This window comes from Cuculus canorus, chromosome 1 (genome assembly GCF_017976375.1).
Source record: "Cuculus canorus isolate bCucCan1 chromosome 1, bCucCan1.pri, whole genome shotgun sequence".
In the NCBI taxonomy this organism is placed as follows: domain Eukaryota; kingdom Metazoa; phylum Chordata; class Aves; order Cuculiformes; family Cuculidae; genus Cuculus; species Cuculus canorus.
This window is the reverse complement of record NC_071401.1, coordinates 79,971,195-79,985,828: the sequence shown is the minus strand read 5'-3', so window position 1 is coordinate 79,985,828 and position 14,634 is coordinate 79,971,195. Positions and strand designations below refer to the sequence as shown.

Sequence of the window (14,634 nt, the reverse complement as noted above, 5' to 3'; positions counted from 1 at the left end):
TTCCTAAAACTCCAAAACGAACCTCAGGGTTCGATGCGGGCACTTTCTCACTCAGGGGCAAAGGCAAGACGCCGGCACCCCGAGGCTCTCACAGGCCGGGGGCGCTGCTTTGCCTACAGCACCCCCTGGCGGCCCCACCGACGGCACGTCGAGCCGGGAGGAGGTGGGGGTGGCACTGCCGCGAGCCCCGTACAGCCCCGCCCCCGCTCCTGATTGGAGCGCCCCCCAAAGCCCCGCCCGCTCCGCCCCGCTCGAGCGCTCTCCAGCGCCTGACTGGAGAGCCTCTCCAAGCCCCGCCCACCCATCCCCGCCCCCGCCTCAAGCTCCGCCCCGCACTCCACCGCCCGCAGTGCGCGCAGCACGCCCCCAGCGCGTGATTGGAGCGCTCCGCCAAGCCCCGCCTCTAGCCCCGCCCCGCGCGCCACCGCCCAGCATAGGCTCAGCATGCCCGAGCGCCTGATTGGAGCGCCCCCTAGGTCCTGCCCTCCCACCAAGTTCCGCCCCCCCAAGCTCCGCTCCAGCGCGCCCCAGGTGTCTGATTGGAGAGACCCAAGCCCCGCCCCCGTCAAACCCACCCCCGGCCCCGCTCCCGCGTTCCCCAGCATCTGTTTGGAGAACTCCGACAAGCCCCGCCCCTCAAAGCTCCGCCCCGTTCGCCAAGCTCCGCCCCTAAGCCCCACCCCCGCGCTCCCCCGCTCAGCTCCTGATTGGAGCGCTCCGCCCTTCCGAGCCCCGCCCCCGCCCGCCAAGCCCCGCCCTTCCCCGCGCGCCAGCGCCTTAGCTCGCCCCCAGGGCCTGATTGGAGCGCTGCGCCAAGCCCCGCCCCGCGCGCGCGCCCTCGCGCCCCTTCCGGCCTCTCCCATTGGCTGCCGCCCTCCCGCGCGCGCGCGCGCGGCGGCGGGCTCTGTGGTGGCGCGTGCGCGGCGGCGCGGGAAGCGCGGGCTGGGCAGCCCGCGAGCCCGCGCTGCGGCGGCGTCGGGGCTCTCAGCGGCGGGGTCCTCGTTTTCTCCTTCCCTCCCTTTCTCCCCTCCCGCCTCTCACCCCTGCTCCCCACCCCTTCGGTACCGCCGGCCGCTGCTTCCCGCGCTGCGTCCCGCCCAAAATGGCGAGCAAGGAAGGTAGGAGACGACTCCCCCCCGCCCCGGCCGCCTCCTGTGCCCGGGCCGGCGGCAGGGCGAGGCCGCAGGTGCCTCCCCAAGGAGCTCCGCCTCTTCGTGACACCCTCTCCTTGCCCTCCCTTGGTTCCCTCCCTGGGCTCCGAGCCCCTGGCTCATCCCTCTCTCTCTCTTCCCGCAGTGCTGGAGGACACGGTGGAGGAGCGCGTCATCAGTGAGGAGTACAAGATCTGGAAGAAAAACACCCCCTTCTTGTACGACCTGGTGATGACACACGCCCTGGAGTGGCCCAGTCTCACCGTGCAATGGTTGCCCGATGTCACCAGGTGAGAGGAGGGAATGGGCGCCTGGAAGGCGCCAGGGAGGCACAGGGCACTGCTTCCCATTCGCTTAGTTTGCAAAGTGGGAGCTGAGGTTGCGTGTAGTTGCTTGTTTTGCTGCTCTCACTGCTTCTGTTAACAGTGTCTGTTAAGTGACTAGAGGATAAAAACCATGGAAGACAAGAATAATTTGGGTTAGACTGCGCTTTGCAAGCTTGTTACACTTTATTTTACTTGCAACTTTAAAAACCCTTTGTGCATGCAGAAACTTTGAGGAAAAAGAGTCCCATGTTGGTACTTCATAGACCTCTGCCTGAGAGGGTTGAGGTTGTTCAGGCTGGAGAAGAGAGGGCTCTGAGGAGACCTTATAGTGACCTTCCGGTGCTTGAAGGGGCTACAAGAAAGCTGGGGAGGGACTGTTGACAAAGGCTTGTAGTGATAGGACGAGGGGTATGAACTGGAGAGGGGCAGATTTAGACTAGGCATAAGGTGGAATTTCTTCACCGTGAGAGTGGTGAGGCACTGGCACAGGTTGCCCAGGGAAAGTGTAGATGCCCCATCCCTGGGTGCTCAAGGCCAGGTTGGATGGGGCCTTGGGTAGCCTGATCTAGTGGGACGTGTCCCTGCCTGTGGCAAGGGGATTGGAACTCAATGATCTTTGGGGTCCCTTCCAACCCAAACTATTCTGTAATTCTGTGATTCTATGTCATGAGGTGTAAAGAAAGAAATCTTTCTCAATTTCTTGATATATGAGGCCTAACACGCTTCTCTAGTTAATTCTGATCAGAGAAATCTGTGTACGAGGTTAGCGTTTTCTTGAAAACTGTGTTTCCTCATGAACACTACAAATTACTGTTATGTAGAAGCTATAGTATCTGTATTTGATTTTATTTTATTTTTTAAGTCATGACTTTATTTAAGAGGATGTTGGTCTACGAATGGTGCTTCATTTCCTGGTTTTGTCCATGGCTCACTCTTGACTTCACATATTTTAATTTTCCCATTCTTCCACTTCATCCTGGAAATTGTGGGCTCGCTGGTTAATTTGTTTCAAAGTTTTGAAGATGAGGGTAGAGTCTCTTCAAGTGCCAGCTACTGTAGAACTTAAATTGTCAGAGTAACCACTTGGAGCTCCATAAAGGTAGTGAACAAGGACTAGGTCCCTATTGTTGTAACAACTAGGTCCCTCCTGTTTGGTTTTGGGTTTGAAATACCTTATATCTAAAGTTCATGGAATAATCAGAGGATGATTTCTTTCCCCTTTAAAATTCCACCTTACTTGTGTGTTGTTGTACGTGGTGGTTAGATGATCACCTAATTTTGTGTACCGGAATGTTGAGGAAGATGCTGAGCAGCGTGAGCTAACTAGTTACGGCACATAGAAAATGAAGTGGGGATGCGAGGGTGTAGAGCCCTTATTAGGAACACTTCTGCTTTCCTCGTATTTTGCAGATTGACCTAATATTCAGTTTAAAACCTGGTATTTCCAATTATCCAGTGTCAAAATATATAAGCCATTTAAGGCAAGGACTGTCTCTTTGTATGGCACCTGACATGATGGGACATCTGTTCCTGATGCAAGTAAGTGCATGTGCATCGTGTGTTTTTTGTTTTGTTTCGTATTTTTCTTTCCCCTCCAAACCTATGATGGATACCTTGGAAGTGGTGTAGTAATACCTACAGTGGCTTATGATTGCCCAAAAGATTCCTGTTTCCTTGGACTTAGACAGTGTAATTAGTTTGTCACTTTCAAGAATGCAGAAGTTGCTTGGTTTTGACTGTTCAGATTTTTCCTCTCAGAGATAAATGCCACTTTCCTCCCAGCCTTTCACTTATTATTTATTATTAAATGTAAAATTTAACTGCCAGAAGACAAATTTTACTCTAGTTAGATAGAATTCATGCTGTGTTTAAAAACAAGCTTCTGAAATAAAATAATAAGCGGTAAAAGTTTCTAAGAGAAGTAACTAAGTTAGGTTGCCACTTGTCCTCGGTATTTGTGTTTTATAGAATGTAGTATTGGTTGTTTTCTAAATCAGTCCTGTGTGACTTGTAGGGGAATGAAAGACGGAAGTAGGTATTGGTGTCACCTTTAGTTATTTTGCAAATTGTAATTGTCCCTTTCGAGCCATAGTGGCAATATTTACTAATGTCTATTGTCACTCTTGTCTTGCTGGTTGTATCTTTGGCTTGCTTATGTCAGAGTCTAGTTCACCTTATTACACAAAGCTTTTGCAACAAGGGAAGGGATCTGTTACGTGACGCTTTCTTTTCTAGCTCCCTGAAGAAGTTTGGATCTTGAGTGTTATTGATGCTAGCTACCACACTTCTGGAACTGAGCGTGTAATTTTATTCCATGCATTTATTATTCTAAACAGGCCAGAGGGAAAGGATTATGCTCTACACTGGCTGGTTTTGGGAACACACACGTCTGACGAACAGAACCACCTGGTTGTTGCAAGAGTCCAGATTCCCAACGATGATCAGTTTGATGCTGCGCAATATGACAGTGAGAAAGGAGGTGGGCATGCATGCATTCTTGCATTATGTTTTAGCAGTAGTGTTACTGTTTTATTTAATGGTATTCCAACTCTGTGTTAAGTACTAAAGCTGATACACAGTTATCAGTTCACGCTAATTCTAGGTCATTTCTTGTGACTAAAAAGAGGACACTTACTGCTTCAAGAGAACTTGGGGAACATTATGGCATACGATCTGTATTAGCATCTCTACTAGCTTTGTCAGTTGCAATGAAAACTGATACACATCTACATCAAATTGAGGCTAAAACTCTGAAAGAATTCATATCATTGAGGATTCAAAATATCTTAAGTGTTAGTGGTGTTGTGTCATATGGTGCTAGACTTCCATAGGTTTTATGTTATGATAAGATGCTTACCGTTTCTTGAAGTGGGAGAGATGGCATGAAATGCTGTTTCAGCCTTTTAAAATAGCTCATGTGATAAACTGATCTTTTTCATACAAATGTAGAGTTTGGTGGCTTTGGATCTGTGACTGGCAGAATTGAAACAGAGATTAAAATTAACCATGAAGGTGAAGTAAACCGTGCTCGTTACATGCCACAGAATCCTTGCATCATTGCTACAAAAACACCGTCTGCTGATGTGTTGGTTTTTGACTACACTAAGCATCCTTCAAAACCAGGTGAGTCAGACTCCTTGAAGTTAAGCAAAATGCCTCTTGTCATTGTGTCGTAAACTTTTAACCATTAAAGCATTTAACTGTAACTGGGAGGAGAGGTTACGGGCTCTGGAATCCAAATCAGAAGGCCTGTATCTTCAACAACTTTAACTGCCTAGTTATGCTCATTATCATAAAGAGATTCATGATAGAAGCAGCAGTCTTGTAAGCGGATGATTTATGAAATGTTATTGTTGTAATGGAAACCAAGTTCGTGGGTGATAATGATGCTCTTGCAAATTGATGTGCAAGGTAAAGCTAAATAAAAGGAATTTCCTATCTTTCAGACCCAAGTGGAGAGTGTAATCCTGACCTCAGATTAAGAGGGCACCAGAAGGAAGGCTATGGTTTATCATGGAACTCAAATTTGAGTGGACATCTTCTCAGTGCATCCGATGATCATGTAAAAATCACATCTTTTTACCTCTTAAAAAAACCTCTTTACCTCGCAACCAAACAACCCCTCCTACTTTACACTGTAATAGGTAAATAGAGAAAAGCTGAGTTAGTGTAGCTGTATATTGTTATCTGGGGAATCTGTCACATATTATAGTTACAGTTCTAAGGGCTGTCAGTTGACTTAGTCTGTAGTCAACAACCAGTTCTTTGTGACATTCTTGATAAAGTAAGAACAGAATGTTTTCATAGTTGTCTGCCTGAAGAAACTATTGTGCAACAAGCCTTTAACTTGGGTTTGAGACCATAAATTAGTAAGACTGTCAAAGATCAGTTGAACTAATAGCTTACACATTTCCTTGTGGGCTTTAAAAGTATAAATTGCTTTTGTGACCTTATAAGTAATCCTTGAGCCTTGAATTTGCAGAAGACTGATTGATGGCTTGGCTCAATTCTCACGGCATATTAAGCATTCCTTTTAAAAGCAAAGAACTGTTTCAGGAGTGTCATCTGTCTGTTTATAATAGGATTATTTATTTATTTGAAAGATAATAACCAGACTTTGTGTAACTTTAGAATGTGACTCTTAATTGCAGACTGTATGTTTATGGGACATAAGTGCTGGACCAAAGGAAGGCAAAATTGTTGATGCAAAAGCAATCTTTACTGGGCACTGTGCGGTAGTAGAAGATGTGGCATGGCATCTGCTCCATGAATCTCTATTTGGATCCGTGGCTGATGATCAGAAGCTTATGATGTATGTTGGAGTTAAATAGTTTCTGGATAATGCCTGCTGTGTGTTGTCAATGGACCAGTCCAGAGCACCTGGATAAAAAAATGTGAATTCTGACTTGATTTTATGTCACATTTTTGTGCAATCAACTATAGTAATGCTACAGAATCACAGAAATCTGTGTGTCACTTAATATGTTCACATTGTTTGAAAATAAGATGCAATTAACGTGTCAGCTTCCTGGTGTGAACTGCTTATGTACAACAGGCACAAAATACTGAAAGCTTATGGAATAAAAACTGTAGCTTCAGAGTTGGGTTTAGTGATAGAGTAGTCTCTTAAACTAATGTGCAATGTAATGAAAAAGAACCTCCTGTGAAAACTTTTGTTTGTTCACTCTTGCTCTCTCCTCCCTGCCCCTCCTACTCCCCCAAACCCTTCATTACAACAGTTGGGACACAAGATCTAATACTACGTCCAAGCCAAGTCATTCTGTAGATGCTCATACAGCCGAGGTCAACTGTCTGTCCTTCAATCCTTACAGCGAATTCATTCTAGCAACTGGTTCTGCTGACAAGGTTATTACTTGTGTATATGTTATAATTTAAAGCATTCTAGATGGCGGTTCTGTAGCCGTTATAGTAAAAACAATTTCTTGTTACTCCTCCCAGACGGTGGCTCTATGGGACCTTCGGAACTTAAAACTGAAGCTCCATTCTTTTGAGTCTCATAAAGATGAAATTTTTCAGGTGGGTAAACTTTTCTCACAAGCTGTAGCAAAAACTAGAAGAGTACTGACTTAGACAAGAACATGTACATCTTCATACGGTGACCCACCACAATAAACAAGTCTCTGTTAAACATGGAATAGTGAATCTTGTTTCAAAAAATACAGACAATACCACGTAGTTTCTTTCTGCCTTTCCTCACTTGACTCTGAAGCAGGTAGTCAACGGCTTATTGCTATAAAGGTACTGAGAGTTTGCAAGTGCCTTCAGCACAGGTAGGAGGTTTCTCTAAAACATCCTGCTATAGAGAGCACTTGGGTTCAAATGTGATGTTATGAACTCTGAGTATTTAGTAGGTGCAAGTAATAGTGAATTTTAGACAATTAAATTTCATAATACAGTAAATCTATAACAGTGAAATAATGTTGGCTGTTCAGTTTGAGAACTCTTAAGACTTTAAAGCATTCTATTTGAGCATACATCCTTTGTGCTGGAAGGAACTATTTACTGAGTATAGTTGTTGAAAATCAGTAGCCAGGTGCTGGTGATGGTTATTCAGGATATGCTTTAGAAATCAGTAGCTGCTCCAGTCAGGTTGTTTTCCCTCAACAGGTTCACTGGTCTCCTCATAATGAAACAATTCTTGCTTCAAGTGGTACTGATCGTCGGCTCAATGTATGGGATCTAAGGTGAGGAGCGGTTCCTTTCTTTTGATATATTTGAGCAGGTAGTTAAAAAAAAAGAAAATGCCTGCGGACATGCTTTATTTGGGAGACTTGATTTGTGCTGTTCTCTAGCCTTTCTTGCCTGCTTAACTCAGACCTGGTCTTCCGGCTATACCAGAAGCAGCACAGTGCTTCTGATATTACTTCACTGGGAGGATTTTGTGCTGATAGAGTTGTTTTCTGTTGTCTTTACTAAAAGGTGATTTCTACCTCCATGTGCTTCACAAGTTAGATTCTGTTTCAGTAAGGCAACACCAAGCAGTTGATATTTTATAGCAGTGACAAAAAACAATAGCAAAAGTAAATACTGGAAACAAAGGCTAGGAACTGTTAAGTGAAGCTGATATGAGATGCCATTTTAATTCTATATTAATTAACATATAATAAATATATAGTTTAATGATAATTAAATCTAGCATAAACTACTTTTTTTGCAGTAAAATTGGAGAAGAGCAGTCTGCAGAGGATGCGGAAGATGGTCCTCCTGAGCTGTTGGTACGCTTTTGTTCAGGTTTCAGTCTGCTGACATGCTATGTGCTGTGTGATGCCTTATGACTGCATTACTAAAACTGCAGCAATTTATAAAACTTTTCACCTCCCTGGTTTTCAATAGTTTGCTCTAACTTGCAATAGGCTTCATCTGTTCACTTATGAAGGTAGTGATTTCTTTCAAAGCTGTACTGGACATTTTTTACACATCTTTATTGTTGCACATATTTACAGTTTGGCCATGTGCTTGTCGATACTTTTCTGTAACTAAATTCATGTAAAGCCAAGGCCTCAAATTGTTTATCTTGTAGTAGACCAGTTAGGTCCCATGTAGCTAACCTTACTGATGCAGAATGTACAAAGTCTTATGCTTTGTTTTGCTTCCTTAGGAAAGAATTAAAAATGCTTATAGTTTGGCTTCCCCTTTTCCTGTGTACCTGTGTAAGTGCTCATATAATTACGTGATGTAATGGATATGAAATATGTCTGGATTTCAAAGCCCAACCTTGTGTGAAGTAGCACTGTTTTGAGGTTGTCAGTCAATTACTGCAATAATAATGGGAACTGTTGTATTAGATGCTGGCTCAGCAATTGCATTTTTGTTCGTAAGCAACAAACGGAATGCACCATTTCACACACACCTTTACGTCTATATTGTGAATCTCTAGCAGCAAGTTTTTCTTCTTTGTGTAGTCATCGGTTTGATGAATTTAACTTCTGAATCTTGTGTTCTAACAGATTTCTCTCTAGAGATTAGATGACTTACTAAAGCTTGTGGTTTTGGTTTTTAACAGTTCATTCACGGAGGACACACTGCCAAAATTTCAGACTTCAGCTGGAATCCTAATGAGCCTTGGGTAATCTGTTCTGTGTCGGAGGACAACATAATGCAGATATGGCAAATGGTGAGTGTCACAACAGCTCTTGAGTTGCTCTGAAGCTTGTTGCATAAATGAAACTGAAAGGACTTGTTCCTTTTAGGGCAGCTTGTGCCTTTAATGACTGAAAGTAATCTATCCTGTGTTACTTCTTACACTGTTTCATTGGAGAGTACAACTTTCAAAAGAAAACAAAGACTAAAACAACCTGAATAAATGCCACTGCTGGCTAATTCCTGACTCCAAGTCTTAGGTACTAGTTAATATTAAGAATAAATGTGGCAGTTGTGAAATTACATCCAATACTAGCCAAATCTTACTTTTCCCTCTGTTCCCTGCACGTTGAAACAAGATGCCTTTTAATTCTTCAGCTAGTTCATATTATTTTGCATTACAGGAATTTGATCAGTTATCTTATAAATGTGGAATAAAGTCACTTGGAAATAATTTAAGCTAAAAAAAAATGTAACAGACTTAAATGTGCATCATAAGTCAAGGACTTGGGTTTTTTATGCCTGTTGTTTAACTTCTTTTCTATGATCAGACTGACGTTGAAGTCCAAATAAAATGTTCGTGGTAAGGCTAATGGTTCAGTAGTGGACGCTTATGCTGCTGAAATAAAGCAATGTGAGATGACAACTGCTGAAGTCCAGCCTCTGTGTGCACATTCCTAAATTTAGTTGCCTTTTAAGAAAAGGCAGGGAGAAGATCCCTTTATGGAGGGGAGGGATGTCTATCCCTTCTTGGTATTATCACATTTGTGTAGAAGGTTCTTTAAAAACAATTGTGTCTACCACTTGTAATGTAATGTTTTATGTCTTTAGGCAGAAAACATTTACAATGATGAAGAACCAGATATAGCAGCAGCCGAATTGGAGGGTCAAGGAACATAACTTTTCTTCTTTAAGGAAATACTGGGCATGACATAGTAATATAATTTGATTACTGTATACATTTAAAAAAAAGCCCCCCAAAAAACCCAAAACCAAAAGATTCCAAGAAACAGAAACCTGGGCATAAGCTTTACTTCAAAATCAGAATACTCTTAATCGGGCACAAGAAGCTTGTATAGTCAAGTTGTCATGGGATACCCTTGGTTGTTCGGGCGCTTTGAGCTATTGTATACTGTACAGCAATTAGTGTTTAGGGCAAATAAGTATTACTTAATATCTATGTCTATATTTTTAAACAAACTTAATGGACTCCTGTAAATAAAACAGTCAAATCCTCACTCTTCTCGCACAGAAAGTACACAAAAAAAAAAAAAGTTTTTATTAATATGTAAAAAGAGCTTTTCACTTTTACACGACACTTTTGGATTGGCTTTGCATAAATAAAACTTGTTAAATAAAATATTTGGTGTTTTTAATGTCCATTGACATAAAGTGAATGCCTTCTTGCCTCGATACTATCTATTTTCTGCATGGTAATAAAGATATGTTGTTCCTAGTTTAGAACTTAACTTGCAATTAGAGGTCTGGGGAGATGAAAGTTGTCTCAAGGGGAAAAACTTGGAATAGATAACTTGGATCCTTCCCAAACAGAATGGGTATAGAGTTTTAGGGAATACAAGTTCGAGTATGAATCTTGAGCAGATTCAAGTAACAACATGTTGAGTTGAATTTTGGTTTTGGGTGGTGATTGGGGTTGGTTTTCTTTTGGTGTGGTGGTGGAACAACTGTCCTTTAACATTTCATTGTCCTGGGTGCGAAGATGGCAGCGTGCTCTCAGCGAGGTGGTATCGCCTGTGTGGTTTGCAAAAGCCCTCCTGTAGTTTGTGGGTTTTTTATTGAAATGTTGTGAGGCAATCGGGCAAGTGTCTAAAATACGTTAATGTCTGAACAGATACAAGGCAAACATAGCTGGCTTCTAAACCTCTGGCTGACCAAAAAACTAGAGAATGTGGGTGATGTACCAGTAAAATATCTCCATATTTACCATGGTTCTGCAGACAAGTTTTATGACCCTGGGACTGTCAGACAAACCAAAGTTGACAATCTAACTTGAGTTTAAATTAAAGCTTTGAGTTACTTAGGACAGGGCTCAGTTAAATGAATTGTTGGCTGTCTTCATCTTTCTGCTGAAACTGAAAAAAATAGCAGACTTTGGTGACCGATACTGAAAATGGCTTTTTTTGGTGCTGAAAATGTTATTTCTCTTGATCTATATCTTGCTCTTGTCTTTGCTAACATGTTAAAACTCAAGCAGGCTTCTGGGCTCAAGCTGCCTGTCTTTAGGTACCTGTACTGGGTCTGGCTGGGGCGGAGTTCACTTCAGTCCAAGAAGCAGATATGGTGCTGTGTTTTGGATTAACAGCTAGGAAGGCTTTTGATAATGCACCTGGGCTTTAACTGTTGCTGGGTGGTGCTTGCACACCGTGTAGGGGTGGGCGCAAGGTGAGAAGAGGACACAGCCAGGACAGCTGACCCAAATTGGTCAGAGGTGGAATATCCATCAGCATATGTCATGCTCAGCGATAAAAGTGAGGTAGAGGAAGAGTGGGACCTTCCATGGTGGCCATTGCTTGGAGGCTGGCAGGGCATCGGTCTACTTCTGGGAGGTGGCAACGATTTCGTTCACTCCCGACCCCTCCTTCTCTCAGCCACCTGTTAAACTGCCTTTCATTTATACCTGTGAGATTTTCTTCCTGTTCTCTCTCCTGTGTTGCTGTGAGCGAGCAGCTGTGTTGGTGTTTTGTTGCTGGCCAGGGCCAACCCACCAGTTCACCATTCATGAATTGAAAGCTGCTATTTGAGGTAAATACTTCCGTTTTTGGAGGAGTGATAGTTTTGACTTCGTTCTTTCTGTGTTCTGTGTGGAAATTTGGTAGGCTGGACACTCCCTAGATCTACTGGACCAGTGTATTTTTACATCTCATTTTTAAAAGCCCTGATATTTGGGAGCAAGGTGGGAACAAACAGGAGAGTTTTGACAAAGAAGCTAGTTCACTTTCACAAGAGGGGTACCATGTAGTAGGACTGTAGTACTGGCTAACGTTCAGCTACAGCCACCACTTTCCAGGACAAGAGGAGGCAGCTGTTGGCTGAACTTTAGTCGTCTGTGGTTCAGCATCTTGTTCCTCAGGAAGGCGTTCTCCTGTGTGTCACTGAAAGGACTGACTTCCTTCCATCATGTGCCCTCTGGTCGTTGTCTGCAGCAGGTTATCCCCAGGCTGGTGCTGTGTGGGAACAGCAGTGAAGCTGTGGAGCAAAGGTATTGCTGACCCCCCTGTTTACCATTTGGCTAATTCAGCCAAAAGAGTCAACCTCTGGTGATAAGGTCTTGGCACGTGTAAGCAGGCCAGCAGTTTTCTTTACCTCACAGGAAGGGCTCCACAATGGCATCGAAGGGGAGCTCTGAATGTGAATGTAATTTGCAAGTGACAGTGATAACCATTAAACATGTTGAACTCGGAGATGATTTTTGGTCAGGTCCTACTTCCTTTTGACTTTTGTACTGACATGCAGAAGCTCTTGAAAATAGGAGGTGAAGAGGTAAATGTCCTCACTGTTACTGGAAAAACAGAAATGCTTCCTAGAGAGCACAATGGTGGCTCTTCTAGGTACAGATACAGCTGTGGGCTGTTACATGGCCCCCCTTCAGCACTTCAGGGAGACCTACTGGCTACTTTGCACCAGCATGTACAGCGCAGCTCATCGCTGTAATGGGTGATTTCAGTTTTGTGTGTCTGTTGTGGTTGGAATTGTTGACTTAAGTCTTCTTAACTGCCTCTCTCAGCAGAGAGCAGGAAGGAGGAGTGAACTACTAATCGCAGCTCTCTTCTCATTGCTCTTCTTAGGCCACTTGCTTTTCATTCCTCTCCTGCTGTTACCAGGCCCCCTCCACATTGTAAGCATTGGGTCACTGTGAATAGACATGCCTCCTTCCACACCTTTTTCCAGGCTGGTCCCTCTGAAAGTGATGTAGGTAGGTGCAAAAGCATTTTATTCCCATGGGAGGCTGAGGTGCTGTCAGTGTTTAGCAGGTAGGGGGCAGCTGGAGAAGATGTGCTAAACAGCATGAAAACTCAGAGCTGTTGGAGAACGGCTTGGCCACTACCTGATTAACCGTGCTCTGGTCTAGCTGGTGTTCATGGGGATAGAAACACTAAGATGCTGTGCGCAGGAAGAGGAGACAAATGCTTTCTCTAAGGGTGGTTTTGGTTTGACTGACAGGTGGTGAGGTGGATCTGCTGAAGGGAGCAGTCTGGTCTGATAAAGGCAATGCAGCTGCTGTGCCAGTTTCTGTCTCCAGCTATCTGCCTGGCTATCCACCTCCGGAAATCTCTCAGGCTGCCTCAGTGTTACGGGCCCTCCTGGTAGATAGGGATGCACCCACTACCTGCTCTTACGCAGCTGAAGGGCAGCAGGATGGGTTCATTATTATGGAACAAAATAAGAGCATAGTGTCATTATCTTTACTCTACTTGTAGTTCAAAGTGCTGCAATAAATACAACCTCTGGGTCTCTTTTCCTCGAGTCTGAATTGCCTTTCACAACACATGTATGCACATGCCTGCCCTCGATAGTGGCAACCTTGCGCAAGCCGTACATAGGTGGCTATAGGATGGCTCTGTCCCACAGCCAGGTCACAGGGCTAGTCTTTATTTTAAGAGTCGGCCTACATTTTGTCGATTTAAAACTTTCCACTGCTGAGTGAGAATGTGCTGCTGGGGCCATTTGTTTTTTAATTTGCAAGTAGTTTTTTTTCAGTACTCTTTTTTTATTGCCTGAGTAGAATGTTTGTGAAACATTGGAAGGTCATCATAGTTAAACCTATTCTTAATAGTTTAAGAACTGGTCACCTTCATAGTAAGTAGATTCTGCTCACGTGCTGCAGTCAGTAGTAGGAATAATGGAATTTGTAGTCTAAAAAAAGTCATAAACCAGTCAACCTGTACAAGGTGATGTTTATTTATTTATTTATTGCATTAAACAACAGCTGCTTTAGGTGTACTTCACAGTACTGATGGAACATCCTCAAGCCCACTGAGTTATTCCCGCGGGTTGGTACATGCTGGGAGAAGAACAAACAGCAGACTTTCCATCTACTGGCCTTTCTTTTCAAGGGAACTGTGTATAGAGTTTTGAGACTTATATTTTCATGTTATTTCCAGAAGTGCAGGGTTAACAACAACTATAGAAGGTAATTTAATGTGAAAAATCACCAGTATAAGGTGACTCATTTGTCCTTAACACATACATATTTGATGCAACTTTTCAGCATAAAAGGTATTTTTTCTCTCCAAGGCTTTCAGCCTGCACCAAGGAAATGTAAATTCTCTCATTTTTTGTACCAAATTACATGAATGACAGCGGAACTATGAATTGTAAACTTGCTATTTTAATTCATCAAAGTTTCCAGAAGTTGAACAATAAAATCTTCAGCCCCGCTGTCTCATCAGACCAATTGAGTGCTTCAGACGATCAGTCGGTAGCCGAGGACAGCACTGTTGCATGCTTCCAGTGCCACTGGTGTAAGGGTAGTTGTAATAAGGCCAAAGCACGTTACTGGGCTGCATCACAGATTTGTTGTTTGCACTTTTCTTTCTCAAGAATGTGCTGGTTCGCATCGCCAGCTCCTCTGAATGTAAACTTGAACAGACATACCTCTGTGAGGGGCTGGAAGTGGTTAAAAGTAATTGATGCTGAATATTTTAGGAGACATATACTTTACAAAACAGAAAACAGATCGTGTGTAACATTTCTTCATTTTGCCTTAAAAAGCAATTTCCAGGGTCTTCCTTTACTGTGTATGAAGAACTGCACTTGCTTTACTTGTACTGCTTTTCTTGCTGCATGAGACTCTTGAGTGTCAGCATATCGGGCGTTTTTTTACAGTCATGTGGTTTACACTATACTTCATTCTCTTATTTGTATACCTACTGTACCTTTTCAGTTAGCACTGAAACAGCTAAACAAAGGACATGTGTTAAGTGTGTAAATTCTCCACAGGGAATGAGCAGTACTTCGTCAGCACCCAGTTACCTTTTGCTCTCCAGCCACTAGAAAGTCCGATGTGGTTGATTCTTTCTAATTTTCACACCACC

The 14,634-nt window shown here is 43.5% G+C and overlaps 1 protein-coding gene across 1 annotated transcript; it reads left to right on the top strand.

Moving 5' to 3' along the window:
* Positions 1-888: 888 nt before the first annotated feature.
* RBBP7 (RB binding protein 7, chromatin remodeling factor) lies at positions 889-9,934 on the top strand. The gene is made up of 12 exons (XM_009565559.2): positions 889-1,118; positions 1,297-1,441; positions 3,814-3,956; positions 4,427-4,600; positions 4,924-5,039; positions 5,629-5,789; positions 6,217-6,343; positions 6,437-6,514; positions 7,106-7,182; positions 7,656-7,713; positions 8,502-8,612; positions 9,410-9,934. The coding sequence occupies exons 1-12, from the start codon at positions 1,103-1,105 to the stop codon at positions 9,476-9,478; spliced, it is 1,275 nt and encodes a 424-aa protein (XP_009563854.1). The 5' UTR covers positions 889-1,102; the 3' UTR covers positions 9,479-9,934.
* The last annotated feature ends 4,700 nt before the right edge of the window (positions 9,935-14,634 follow it).

Bases quoted from the DNA above. Each gene is read 5' to 3' on its own strand.
- RBBP7 (XM_009565559.2), top strand. The intron at 1,442-3,813 runs GTGAGAGGAGGG...TATTCTAAACAG, and splicing joins TGGTTGCCCGATGTCACCAG to GCCAGAGGGAAAGGATTATG. The intron at 3,957-4,426 runs GTGGGCATGCAT...ATACAAATGTAG, and splicing joins ATATGACAGTGAGAAAGGAG to AGTTTGGTGGCTTTGGATCT.